The sequence below is a fragment of the Perca flavescens genome, chromosome 21, assembly GCF_004354835.1.
Source record: "Perca flavescens isolate YP-PL-M2 chromosome 21, PFLA_1.0, whole genome shotgun sequence".
NCBI classification, from domain to species: domain Eukaryota; kingdom Metazoa; phylum Chordata; class Actinopteri; order Perciformes; family Percidae; genus Perca; species Perca flavescens.
In genome coordinates this window covers 29573772-29587584 of record NC_041351.1, presented here as the reverse complement: position 1 = coordinate 29587584, position 13813 = coordinate 29573772, and the positions used below count along the sequence as shown (strand labels likewise).

General features: G+C 42.3%; 1 protein-coding gene across 1 annotated transcript in view; it reads left to right on the top strand.

The window, feature by feature from the left end:
- The first annotated feature begins 1783 nt into the window (after positions 1-1783).
- rfng (RFNG O-fucosylpeptide 3-beta-N-acetylglucosaminyltransferase) overlaps positions 1784-13813 on the top strand; it is a 33419-nt gene continuing 21389 nt past the window's right edge. Inside the window, exons 1-2 of the mRNA XM_028567864.1 lie at positions 1784-2179; positions 7735-8268. Coding sequence (XP_028423665.1) covers positions 7801-8268 — 468 coding nt within the window. The 5' untranslated portion in view covers positions 1784-2179; positions 7735-7800. The remainder of the gene's footprint in view (positions 2180-7734; positions 8269-13813) is intronic.

Here is a 13813-nt window from a genome sequence, read left to right as displayed (position 1 = left end):
ACTTTATTAAATGGTTGGTCAAATAAACAGGCTTGCAGTGAGGGAAGGCACTCAAAGAAAGCAATCAAGTCCAGTAGGGTTCCATCAGAAATCAGGTCATAGACTGGCAGCTGGCCAAATAACAGCCAGGTTGGCAAAACAGGGAACAGGAACAACCATCAAGCTACAAGCAAGAACTGCCAGAACACAATGGCAACGCTGGCAACAGTGAGTGAATGGAAAGGCAGATAACGTCTGAAGGCATCTGGTGGACAGGCGGTGAATAGCCGTTTTGGAAAATTCCATGGAAATGCAGGTTCTTGGGGGATTTTGATTGATTGGCATTGTCAGCTTAGCTGTTACTTCCCTAGTGTTTGCCTTCAGTGAAACAAATGCTTAAACCCAATATTTCCACACACTGTCCCGCTTCACTCTGCTTTTCTTCTCCACTAGCTATTGCAGGCCAGTGCAGTGACTGGCGCAGCCTGTGGAAATATGGAATTTAATTGTAAATTTTGCTGTATAACCAAATCACAGAGTAACATATGTAGTGCTGAGGACACAAATAGGCCTAGTCTCGCTTTGCCAGAACTTCATCCACAGTACCGTGGAGGTGATACAGTAGGAAAGACTGCAGGCTCCGTACTTTGGTCCGTACAGGGACTTGAACCAGCGACCCTCCGGTTCCCAACCCAACTCCCTATGGACTGAGAAATATATATATATAGCTGGTGCAATGGTAGCAGGTAACAAAGATCAGGAGGCTTTGCTACACACACAATTCTTGTTGGTAGATACATTTATTGACGTTTCGTGTCAGCACATATGTTAATAAGAAAAGTACAAAATATTGTATGGATGCTCTCATGCATCATATAGGCCTTTGTAGTTTTTCTGATAATGACATTAGTATTGTGGGATAGAAACAGATAAAATAAATAGTTGATAATGGATTTTATCTAGTAGAAGTGCCACTACCCTATATATACACACACTTCTATATATAGGCTACTTTAAAACCCATGTGTGCAGTAAAAATGTCTCTCATTGATTTGTGATGTACCTTGGAAAAAGTTCTCATCTTTTTGAATTGTCAGAATTGTTTCCATCATTCGAGCAAAATGAGTGTGTGCAGAGTAGACCCTGCTAACGACGGCCGCCAGAGAGCGCTGAGCTACGACCACAGAGGCGGAGACTGGACCAGTTGACTTCACCAACAGACAATAGTCGCAGAACACACAGCGGGGACTCAGGCTGCGTCAAGTTGACGAAATTAATCTCAATCAATAGCAGACATTCACGAATTTAAGAATAAAAGCATTACACTTTAGCTACATTAAAACGTTGAGCATTGTAGCCTAATCGTGATCATTCAAAGTGGTCTGACATTTAATTTGTAAATAATTGCATAATGTTATCAGTTTTGCATTGGCCTAAATGACGGTTATAAACGTATAAAAGAAAGAAAATAACGTTGTTAAATAAATGGGCAATACGACTCATTGGAATTGTAACAATAATAATGATTTAGTTATGTAGCCTAATTACAATTTTGTAACAATAATATAATAAAGTGAAAAACTAAATTGTGAATCATTATCAGATAATTGACTAAATTAGGCCTACGTGTTTTTACTTGTAATACCAATAGGCTATTACAAAAAGTCACCACCGTTTAATTTTTATTTGTTTGACCTTCATAAAAGTCACACTCAGGCCGCCTTGTTTTCTACCCTTCTGACAATGACGATACAGTGCTTTAATACATCTTTTATTTTGAAAGATGTGACCGGAATGGCAGTTGTGTTATCACGTCCAGCTTGGCACTGCTTTCCGACATGAGTTTAGTGGTTTGTGGAATGTTTGGAAGCCTCGAAGTGGACGGGCTGCCTGTGAAAGTAGCCGTGTGCTGGTTTAAGCAGTCTTAATAACTTCCTGACCGCCATTAAGACCGCTGACCTACTCCGAAACGGCAGAAGAGGATCTACGAAAACCGCTGGACGGTCAATTTAAAGTCACGTCGGAACAAAAAGAAAGACAGCGAGTCGAGCAGTGGATCCGGTGGCATTCACGTTATCATTCAACACCATCGAAACAGTTTTTTTCTTTCAGTAAGCTAGTTGCTTTTCAGTCAAAGCTATATGCTTCCGTTCTCGTCATATTGGAAAAAACCGTCAAATGTGTCCTCCAAAATGTCATGGTAAGTGCTGCACCGAGGTCCCGGTACCGTTCTCTCCTAAGCTGGTTCACCACGCCAAACTCCACTTGGAAGTCTTTCTATTTAGATAGCGCTTGTTACAGACGGACGTGTGCGTCCCGTCTAACAAGAGGATAAAAGGTATTACGTTAGGGATTAAAACTACGCTACTCTTCAAATCGTCATAGACGTAATTCTCAATCAGCTTATTGAAGCTAGTTGAATGCAAATTCTCCTTTTTGGAACGGCTTTTCTCATTCGCACATCTTCAGTGTTACACTGCTGTAGAAATGCTTGGGGAATTCAACAGTGTGTCTCTTTGACTCTTAATACTACTTGTGCCATAATTATACTGTATGTAACATTGCGTAATAAACAAGCCGATCTTAAATGTTCTCATTTTTAAACGGAAGTAAGAGCTGTTTGATAAGCAAGTTCCCGGAGCTATCTTAAGGTTGGTATTAAAGGCAATGGCTGAAGTATCCGGAGACATAGTTGGTTTTATAAAGCTCTCCGTGGAAGCATGGGAAGGCACCGTGCCCTTTAAAAACTGTTGGAAATCTGTATGTAAAGGAGATTGTGGTCTTTACCGTGGGATAACAATGAGATTTTGGCTCAATTTAGAAACTCTTCAAACAAACTTTTATTGTTTTTACTTGTTATTTTTTACTAGAATTTGTATTCTAATGAGTAATTGCTTGTTGCCCTCTTTGCTTGCCCATCCACAATTCCACATCCTTTTTTTGGAGGTCATAGGTCACCGCACTCTTAGCTTTTGGAAACTGGAAACGATCAAAACAGTTCTGTCAATCAACTAAGTGTTCAATGATCTGATCATTTCAGCTGCACTTGTAGGTCTATAAATTGTTAGGCAGTTTAATTTATAATTAAACATATTTTATAGACTACATGTGTTTTGTGTGCAAACATCTTAATTTGTAAAGCTGTCAGATAAATGTAGTAGAGTAAAAAGTCCAATATTTCTCTCTGAAATGTAGCGGAGTAGAAAGTGGCATGAAAAGAAAAGACTAGAAGTAAAGTACAAGTACTTCAACATTTGGACTGAAGTACAGTATTGGAGTAAATGTACTTAGTTACATTCCACCATTGCTTGTATTTTTTTATTATATGCACATTTGTTTGTAGAGCTGCAACTAACGATTATTTTCATTATTAATTCATCTGTTTATGTATACATTTTCTGTCTGTTAATATATTAATTGACTATTTGTTTGATCTAGTTGTTTGCCAACTGAAAGAGGATTGTAAAGAGATTTAACCATGTTCACATTGTTTCACCTTTTCAGTTTGGACCAAGAGCTTTAGCAAAAATCAAAAATAAACACTTTACATGTAAGCTAAAGTGTGATTTATGGTTCTGCGGAGGCTCCACGCAGCGCTTTCTCCGTAGCCTACGTAAGTGGCCTGAAGTTTATACTTGTGCGCTGGTGTGTGCGTCGAGCCAGCGTGTGTGTGTGTGGATTGTGTGGTAGAGCGAGGGAGAAGTGAGAGAGTGATGGTGATTATCTTCTGAGTGAGTAGTGACTCTAGAGTCCTAGTGAGAGAACCAGAGTCTCCCCTGTTCTTTCTGACCACGGTGGGAGATCTGGAGCAGGGGAAGTTAACCCTCTCCTTGATTTCATGTTGTTTATGGAGAAGGAGAACCAGGAAAGGAGCTGGGGGGAATACTACGCTACCAGGCCACAGCCGAGCAACGTGCGTCGCCGCGACGTGTAGTTAAATTTTTGGTGAGGTGCACGTCAGGCTACAGCGTAGGTTTGTGTCTCCACCTACCTACGTACGTAGCAGTGGCATAGATTTTCCGCAGGACTGACTTAAGAAGTATAAATCAAGCTTTAGGCTTCTCAGGTCAGTTCATCCACTGGCCTGAGCTTTGAAAGACGGCCTCGCTGTTGATGCAGTGTACCTGCTCTCTAGAAAATAGCTGCACCCAGTTAATATGCTCCAGTCAGTGTGGTGGCCTGGCTCTCAGATGGCACACTTATGAACTTGTTGGTTAACTGCTGGCTCTGACTGCTGACTCGCCAAAACCAGAGTGTATCTGAAATAAATCTATGAACACTGAGCAGCAGGAGTAAAGCCTGTCTGCTGCTGGGGATCAATACGGATTCCTGTCATCCATTTCGGAACTAAACGGGGCCCTTTGTAGGGGACAGAAACCAGTATTGGAAACAGATGTGTGGGGGGTTTTCTTCTGGGGGGAACGCAACAGCAAGTAAGCTCCAATGAGCTGTGAAATGGGGTGTTAGAAAGTTTTCTCAAAAACAAAATGAGTTGGTGAGAAGTGGACAAAAAATTTACAAAATTGAATATTTTTGGAAATATTTAAGGAGTGAACTCCGATGGAACTCTATCTAGAGTAACACATTAGTAGTATTGTTTAAAATGAAAGGGGCATGGATCAGTGTAAGACTTTAACAACATCTCAAGCAAGTAACATACATCACAACTTCAGTTAGACAAGTAAAATCAACACTTCATGTTATGGGTCTGTAATTATTTAATCATTTCTTAGAAGTTGACTGGAAATTCTATTAAACTTAGAATTAATTCTATGGAAATGAAAGGCTAAATAGATACATTTATTGGTAAATCTTTATCAATCAACCATCAATCAAGTTGTATTTATAAAGCACCTTTCATACATAACAAAATGCAATTCAAAGTGTTGAACAGTGATTGAAAAACATCAGACTAGAAAAAGTGATAATACAAAAATGAATTCGGAGACTAAAAAGTGGATTTAGAGACTAAGTGGTAGTCTTGGAGACTTAGTGGTTTCCCATTCATTTAAATGAAGCCTGCATGACCGAAGTGTTAGTGTGGTCCTTAATCGCCTCCAGCATGGTCGCAGGTCAGAGTTCAGCTTAGCTGTATGGATGTGCAGGGTCTGCCATTAAAAATAGGGAGACATTTGGAAAACTATTCTAGTGTTTGCCATCAACCATTTTGTACAATATCCCACTACCAGACTAGAAACCAGCACATTGCTTTCACAGTTTAACTGTTAACAGTTTGTGGTTGCTCTGATCACCTTTAACATTTTACACACATCTTATGGCGCTTTTCCATTACATGGTACCTGCTCGACTCACCTCAACTCTACTCGCCTTTTTTGGTTTTCCATTACGAAAAAAAGTACCTGGTACCTGCTAACAAGTACTTTTTTTAGTACCTCCTCAGTCGAGGTTCCAAGCGAGCTGAGGCGAGCCGAGAAGTTGACGTGAAACCCTGCAGGCTACAAATTGGTTGGAAAGAATCGTCACTGATCACTGCATTGCTAGCGACAGACGGCATTTTTAAATAGTTTAGCCAGCGGTGTTTTTTGCTGCCGGAGGCTCCACGCAGAGCTTTCTTTCTCCTGATGGTTATACAAGTGTGTGTGTGTGATGGTTGTGTGTGTGTGTGTGTGTGTGTGTGTGTGTGTGTGTGTGTGTGTGTGTGTGTGTGTGTGTGTGTGTGTGTGTGTGTGTGTGTGTGTGTGTGTGTGTGTGTGTGTGGTGGCTGGTGGGAGGGAGTGAGAGAGTGCCGGCGATTAGCTCGGCAGCGAGTAGTGACTCTAGAGTCATATAGTGAGAGAAACAAAGTGTCTCCCCTGTTCTTTCTGACCACGGTGGGAAATCTGGAGCAGGAAAAGTTAACTATCTTGTTGATTTCATGTTGTTTACGGAGAAGGAGAACCAGGAATTGAGTCGGGGAAATGCAACGCTACCAAGCCACGCCCATGGCAGTCGCTATGACGACCAGCCACGCTGAGGCGATACTAAAATCTGCAATAGAAAAGGGACGCATAGTGCGTCGAGGCAAGTAGAGGCGAGTCGAGCAGGTACCATGTAATAGAAAAACGCCACTAGTCTCACTTTGCCAGACCCTCCTCCAAAGCGCGCTGAAGGAGGGTCTGGCTAGTCCACACAGCATTCAGGGATGGGAGCAAAACATGCTCTGGTTTATTGGCATTTCTTTAAACCAATCAGAATCATCATGGGTGCTGCGAAATAGTTGTGCGAGAGAAAACTCCGATTGGACAGATAGTCTAGCTAGCTGTCTGGATTTACCCTGCAGAGATCTGAGGAGCAGTTAACCATAGTCCTCACTAATCCACCGGAGGTTAGAACGCCAACACAAAGTAAGCGGAACCTGTGGCACCGGAGCAATCCTGGAAGTGGCACATCAAGGATATAGACTACACACCTCTTAACTGAAACCTTTCATTTTGTGGGGGGGGGCAATTCCGTTTGACAAAAGGCTAAAGTGACCACACTTAAATGACACCAACAATTCCTGCTTCACCTTTTAAGCATCTATAATTAATATTTTTAGGGTAACAGTGTATCAAAGGACAATATGTAATGTGTGTGATGAGCCTACAGAGAATTGGGCTGAATCTGCAGCTCCCTGACTTTACAGAGCTTTATAGTGAGTTTCAGCTCATTGTTTAACTGGGCTTTATTGTGAAGAAACTATCAGAATAAGGAAAATGGAGCATGAAACTCCTCCGTGTCCCTGTATTTACCGGTTGATCCTGAATAATTTGGTTCATGCCAATTGGTCCCTTCTTAAAAAAAAAAAAAAACTTATCTCACCTGTTAAAAGTTAGGTCAAATATATTTAGAAGAGCTCTCTTTTAAAGGTCCCATATTGACAAAAGTGAGATTGCCATATTTTTCGATAATAGAGCAAGTCGAGGTGCTGTGAAAGAATCAAAACACTCAATCCACAGAAAATACACACGTGTAGAATTCAGAAACGGTACTTTTAAACGAGCCATCAGGACTTCTGTACGGTTGTGATGTCACATCTATACTGTATATAGGTAGAAAGTGCTGCTGCAGTGCCGTTACAGTTATTCCCCAGCTGCAATGGTGGTGCAGAGACTCTGAGAACATCGATGCGAAATACCACTGACCAATCAGAGCAGACTGGGCATTTTCAAGAGAGGGGCTTAAAGGACAATTCCGGCGCAAAATGAACCAAGGGGTTAATAACAGATGTGTACCCACTTGGTCGTTCTCTGGGACATGTTTTTATGCTAATCGAATGTGTTTGTAGCTTGAAAGAACCTAGCGCGGACTGCTGGTTAGCTTACAACGCTAGTATTCGGGGCACAGGGAAAGTAACTACAGATCGCTATTTATACCACTAAAAAGGCTCAGAATATCGCCACACTTCAACGGTAGCATAATGAGGGTCCCTACATGTATACCGAAGCATTGAGAACTTTTTAAGTGTACAGTTTATCGAAAAGATAGATTATAAAGACAGTAGTGTTCATGTTTACATACGGCTGCTGTCTTGAAAACCAGTCATGACTTACAGCTGGCAACGCAAACTAAAATCAAAAGCAATTTGCCCAATATATCTGAAATAATCGCAACATTAAAGCATGTAAACCTGTTCTTGTAAAAAAACAAAATACAAGTAGGAACCTCAAAAAGAGCATCATATGGGACCTTGAAGTTCTTGGAGGTGCTGAATGAGTCTTAGGAGTATGAACATATATACTGTATGTTATTGAAACTTTCCCTTTTTCTGTGCAGAATTCCATGTGATGGTGTGAGGATGGGACAGGGTGGTGTTGGGAGTGACTGCAGCCCTGGAGGCTGATGAACCCGCTCCATTGGCCAGTCAGGATGCACATAGCTTCAGTGGGTGTCAGCAAATTTTGCTTCCTGTTTTCCCTCGCTTTCTGCGGCCTCCTGCTTCTGCTCATCCCTGCCCTCCAGCCCCCGGCGCGGCAGGTGGACCTGCCTCAGCCCCGACCCCAAGTCAGACCTGCAAAGGCAGGCCCATCACACTATGTTAGGGTTCCCGGAGCGTCTGTCGATGCAGGGGAAACTGACTCTGCCACAGAGCCTAATATGAGCTCAGCAGGGCAGGGGAGATCCACTGAGACTGAAGGTACCAGGAATGATATCCATAGTCCCAAGAGGGGGATGGACTCCAAAAGGTCTAGGTCACGGGACCTGTTAGAGTTTAAGGACATTTTCATTGCAGTGAAGACTACCAGGAAGTACCACAAGTCCAGACTGGAGCTGCTGATTCAGACCTGGGTTTCCCAAGCTAAAGAACAGGTGAGGAGAGCTGGAATGTGTTTTATTTTAATTTTTTTATGGGGATGTAGCCTTAACTGAGTTGTGCTCACTGTAGGACTGGACTATCATAAGAGATATAACAGTTATACAAAGAGAATAAAATACTGTAATGCTAAAAGGATAAGTTGATTGACAGAAAATGGTAAAGTATTCCAATAATGAAGTCATAATTTTAATAATTTAACAAGCAAAATATTAGATTAGCAGGTTTAGCTTCTCAAATTGTTGCTTCTGTTTATCTTAGAGAGCTGGACTGTTGTTGGACAAAACAATTGGTAATTTCTTTTTTTTTTTTTAAGTTTTATAGATCAATTAAAAAATAATCAACATATGGGGTGTGTATCTCCCTCTTGGTGCAATGTGTATCTGTGCATTTGTACTTGCATATTTGGATTCTGTGTAGTTTATTTTTGGAATCCTGCTTGATTTGACGTCCTCTAATAGAACTGTTAGCGCACTCACTGATCCACTGACTGCTGTTGCTTCATAACAATACACAAAGGTCCCTTTTAGACCCGGGTGCTACCTAGCTAATGGGGAGATGTACGTTTTCGGACAAATGGTTGGAGGACAAGGAGTTTGATGGCTGAGGCTTGTCTCTGGAAATGGTGTCATGGAAGTGCATGCCCTCGGAGGAGTGCCCACAACTAAAGCGAAAACTACCAGACGTAATGATTTCTAAACCCAAGTAATCTTCTTTGTGGGGTTTATCAATGGTGATAAATGATCTGAAGTCAGTAGTTCATGAACGTTCAGAGTCCTAATTCAGCAGAATAGATTAAATAGCTACTGAGATTTGCATCAACTGTTTTTACCTTAACCCTAAAATGTGTCTGTGGAGACCCAGGAGTTAAATGGTTTTAACATTTGGCATACATATTTTGGGCAATTTTGTGTGTGTGTGTGTGTGTGTGTGTGTGTGTGTGTGTGTGTGTGTGTGTGTGTGTGTGTGTGTGTGTGTGTGTGTGTGTGTGTGTGTGTGTGTGTGTGTGTGTGTGTGTGTGTGTGTGTGTGTGTGTGTGTGTGTGTGTGTGTGTGTGTGTGTGTGTGTGTGTGTGAGCATCAGGCATTTGACACTCACCTGCACTGAGACATGAGGGAATGCATTTCTCGGCGGGTAAAAAAAGAAAACCTCTGCCTAATACTGCATCTATCCTATAACTAACTACATATTTTGGGGAACTTTTTTGTCCTGGCTGTCTTCCAGGCTAACGGGATGCAAATCTCTGCAGCTATGAAATTAGGTCTGCCGAATAATGCATCCACCTCTTAAAGTGATGGTTTGGAGTAATTTCACCCTAGGGTCCTTTGCACCATGACCTCGAGCCAAACGCCCTCCCAGAAGCTTTTTAGCTGGGTCTAGCATTGGGAGAGTTAGCGTAGCAGCGTTATCAGCTGAATAGCTTAGCACAGGGGCTAATGGTCCCACGTTTGTATCTCGTAAATGACCCCACTAATAATGCCCGAAATGATACCAAACTTCTACACTAGTACAAATAGGTTATGTACTCATAAAACGATGGATTGGAAAGTTTGTAAGTACACCAGAAGTTTATGAACACTTACCTATATGTACTAGTGTTGAAGTTAGGTATCATTTCGGGCATTATTAGTGGGGTCATTTACCAGATAAAAACATGGGTCCATTAGCCCCTGCGCTAAGCTATTCAGCTGATAGCGCTGCTACGCTAACTCTCCCAATGCTAGACCCAGCTGAAAAAAGCTTCTGGGGGAGTGTTTGGCTCGAGGTCATGGTGCAAAGTACCCTAGGGTGAAATTACTCCGAACCATCACTTTAACTTTCTTTCCGACACATTGGGATCAAACAATGTTGCCTTATATGCTGTGCTGTTTTGGCTCAACAGTGTGAATTTCATAATTCATATGTAACACTCACCTGGTCTGACAAAGGAAGGGATGTAATCTTAAAATGTATGGAAAGGGTCTTTTAAAAAAAAAAAACTCTTAAAAGGTATTAAATTCAACTTGAGGATTCCTACATATACCCTGACATAATACTGTGCTAAGATGGCTTACAACTTGACATCATTTCAACACAAAATAAATCATATTTATATGCAGTTCCCAGTCCTAAACCCCACCTTAAGAAATGCATTTGCTAAATTCTGTGGTAGTTAAAAAAAAATATTACTCTCCATAACCGCTGTTACACAAGAGCTGAACCATCCAATATGGCTGCCAGGGGTGTGGTACAGTGCATAAGCTATAAACCCTCTATAATAATTCATGAGTTGTGATCATTAAAGATAGATATCAGCTGCATACTGACAGCGGGTCATACAATTCCAAGCACATCTTTTAAATAAATAAGCAACTCTCATATAAACACATTCCTTCAGCATGTCCTGGCTCCTGTGGTGACCGGGTGAGGCAAGACGCAGAGAGCAGCAGGGCTTCATGACCTTGTCCACCAGTTTATATATGGATTTAGGCTTATACAGTGATGCTAGTGCTAATGGATTTGGCTCTTGCCTGCATACACCCCATGTCTGTTTTTTGGGTGGTTTTTAGGGTGTTGCCTTATTTCTGTCAGAGATTCCACTGTGATGCTGTTAGTTTGCCCTTGTTGACATTTAGTGGAACCACAGGACATTTATCAGAAAGTAAAATCGTGACTTTATCCGTCATCTGCCTTGTGTCAGAATCCTCTCTATTAAACCAAGTTGTTTATAGGCACAGAAGCTAAGCAATGGCTGTGTCTCATTCTGCATACTCCGTCAGTACACTGCTAATGTGCACTGACCACTTGCTGCTGTAGCGCCCACTTTTGATGGTTAGTATTGTCCTAAAAGGAACACTTACATTAAAACACTTACCGGAAATGACGAGCGGTTGGCTCGGCTCGCTGCCTCTCAAAATCTGATGAAAATCTATTAAACTGACCTTTGTCGATCAAAAAAACAGATTTTGCAACTGCACGGCCTATTTCTCGCTTAAAATGTTTTCAGAAACACGTTTTGGTGAAATATTTACGTAAAATACGAGATCGTATTCTGAACGAGCCGCCATTATGCTCTGTTGTGAAAGAAGGGAGAAGCCAGACCCACGTGAGGCGTTCGTCCAATCAGCTGCCGGTCGACGTCCCTGATCCCTCCTTCAGTGCACTGACTTTTTGCGTTATCTACACAATATTAGGGATGGCTAAAACTAAAAATTTTCTTGACCGGTCACAGAGCCTCATTAACCGGTTGAAACCGGTTAACCGCTTAGTTTAAAATATGCTGCGCTATTTGAAATAACAGCCATTTCGAGCCGCGCCTGCAATTTCTCAACTCTGTCGCATCTCTCTCACACACACACACACACACACACACACACACACACACACACACACACACACACACACACACACACACACACACACACACACACACACACACACCCCACACACAGCCCCGCACCCCTTCCACTCACGTCACGTTTTTAAATCCCCTACAGCGAAACAAGTCCAGAGGGGCGAGGAGCTTGTATGTAATCGGAGGACAAATGGCTCCTTAGTTTCGAAATAGTTTGGGTACAAGCCAGGTGATCGCGTTTAAAATAAAGTTGTTTGTCTAGCGTTAGAAGCTCATTAGAAACATTGCCGCGGCTCATTTGAGAAAATGACAGCTCCGAAGAGACGCCGCTTTAGTTTGAGTGTAGTGCTAACAGTAATAAAGAAAGATGATTCACCTTATCTGTTACCACTGAAATGCAGATGTAATGTGTTTCCAAATATAAGCCCATCTTATGCGGAATATTGCCTAATAAACTGCAACAGGATACAACCAATGGATAAAACAGGCACCTTCAGAATGCTAAAACAGGCGATCAGGCCTAACTAAATGAATTGTTTGGTTCCGGTTTCCGACCGACCTTGTCAATTAATGTGCGACCCAAATTTATTTTATGAGCTTGGGGAAGAAATGATACTAATTAAACAAATACACAAATAAAAAGTTTAATGCGAACTATAATTACATTTTTGTACAGCACTCCTGCGATGCAAGATACCCGTTTTCCTCCAGCACTGCTGGAAGAGGACCCGATGTCGCCGCAGCGCCACTTAACTTTGCCGTGTCCAGTTTTACGGCAGCAGCAGCGTGAGGACGGCGCCTTCAACCAGCCCTCACCGGCCACGGCGGCCAGCTACAGCGCTACTGCGCCGCCGGGGAGCTTCAACACGTTAAACAGGGCAGATGAAACCACTCATGAACTATATGTTGTGTTTAATGTCGTTCAAGAGGATGGCAACGTAGCAAGCAAACCCGATCAAATGAAAGGTAAACCCCCTTTAGAGTGCTCTAACGTTACAGCAAGTCCCTGGGGCTCAGTGGAGGTGGCTAACAGCAGTGAAGCTAATGACAACTTCACAACACAATTCATTTGGATACAAGCGTTGCATTATGGAAGATAGATGGGATTCTGAACAGCAATGCACACACACACACACACACACACACATACATACATACAACGATAGCAGAAACGATAGCTACAGCTTATACATTATTTACTTCCGCTGGCGCAGATGAACTAACGGTACACTCGTTAACTGTAAGAAGCCTACAATAAACCCTCCATGATTAAAGAGTCACTATTTATCAAAACCCACCTACCAGTTCTACAGGCAAATTTAAACATGTAGAAACCGATATTTCAGTCTGCTCTTCATGCGCTGTCCACTCTTGTTCACCGCACGGTGCAAACAAAGCTCTACTCTGCAAATAGCAACTTTACAGGTCCCATGACATGTGCTCTTTGGATGCTTTTAGTGGTCCCCTAATACTGTATCTGAAGTCTTTTATATAGGCCTTAGTGGTCCCCTAATACTGTATCTGAAGTCTCTTTTATATAGACCTTAGTGGTCCCCTAATACTGTATCTGAAGTCTCTTTTATATAGACCTTAGTGGTCCCCCAATACTGTATCTGAAGTCTCTTTTATATAGACCTTAATGGTCCCCTAATACTGTATCTGAAGTCTCTTTCCCGAAATTCAACCTTGGTGCAGAATTCCAGCCACTAGAGCCAGTCCCACAATGAGCTTTCCTTAGGATGTGCCATTTCTGTGTCTGTAGCTATTGAGGAGGAGAGGGGGGCAAGGTGGAGGGGGGGGGCAAGGTGGAGGGTGGGGGTGTGGCCTTGACCAACTGCCACTTTGCTCGTTTGAAAGCCATGATGTCTCTCTCTCTCTCTCTCATGGGTGGGCCAAATTCTCTGGGCGGGCAAAGCAGAGAAAGGGGAGGTAACTTTGCTCCTTATGACCTCATAAGGAGAAGATTCCTGAGTGGTCCATCTGAGCTTTCATTTTCTCAAAGGCAGAGCAGGATACCCAGGGCTCGGTTTACCCCTATCACCATTTCTAGCCACTGGGGGACCATAGGCAGGCTGGGGGAATGCATATTAAGGTAACACTTTATTTAGATAGTCAATCTGTAGATGCTCTACAAACTATCAACAGATTATCAGTACATTTCTCAACTGAATGTCTGCAGACCTTCAACAATTAATCTGTACATGATC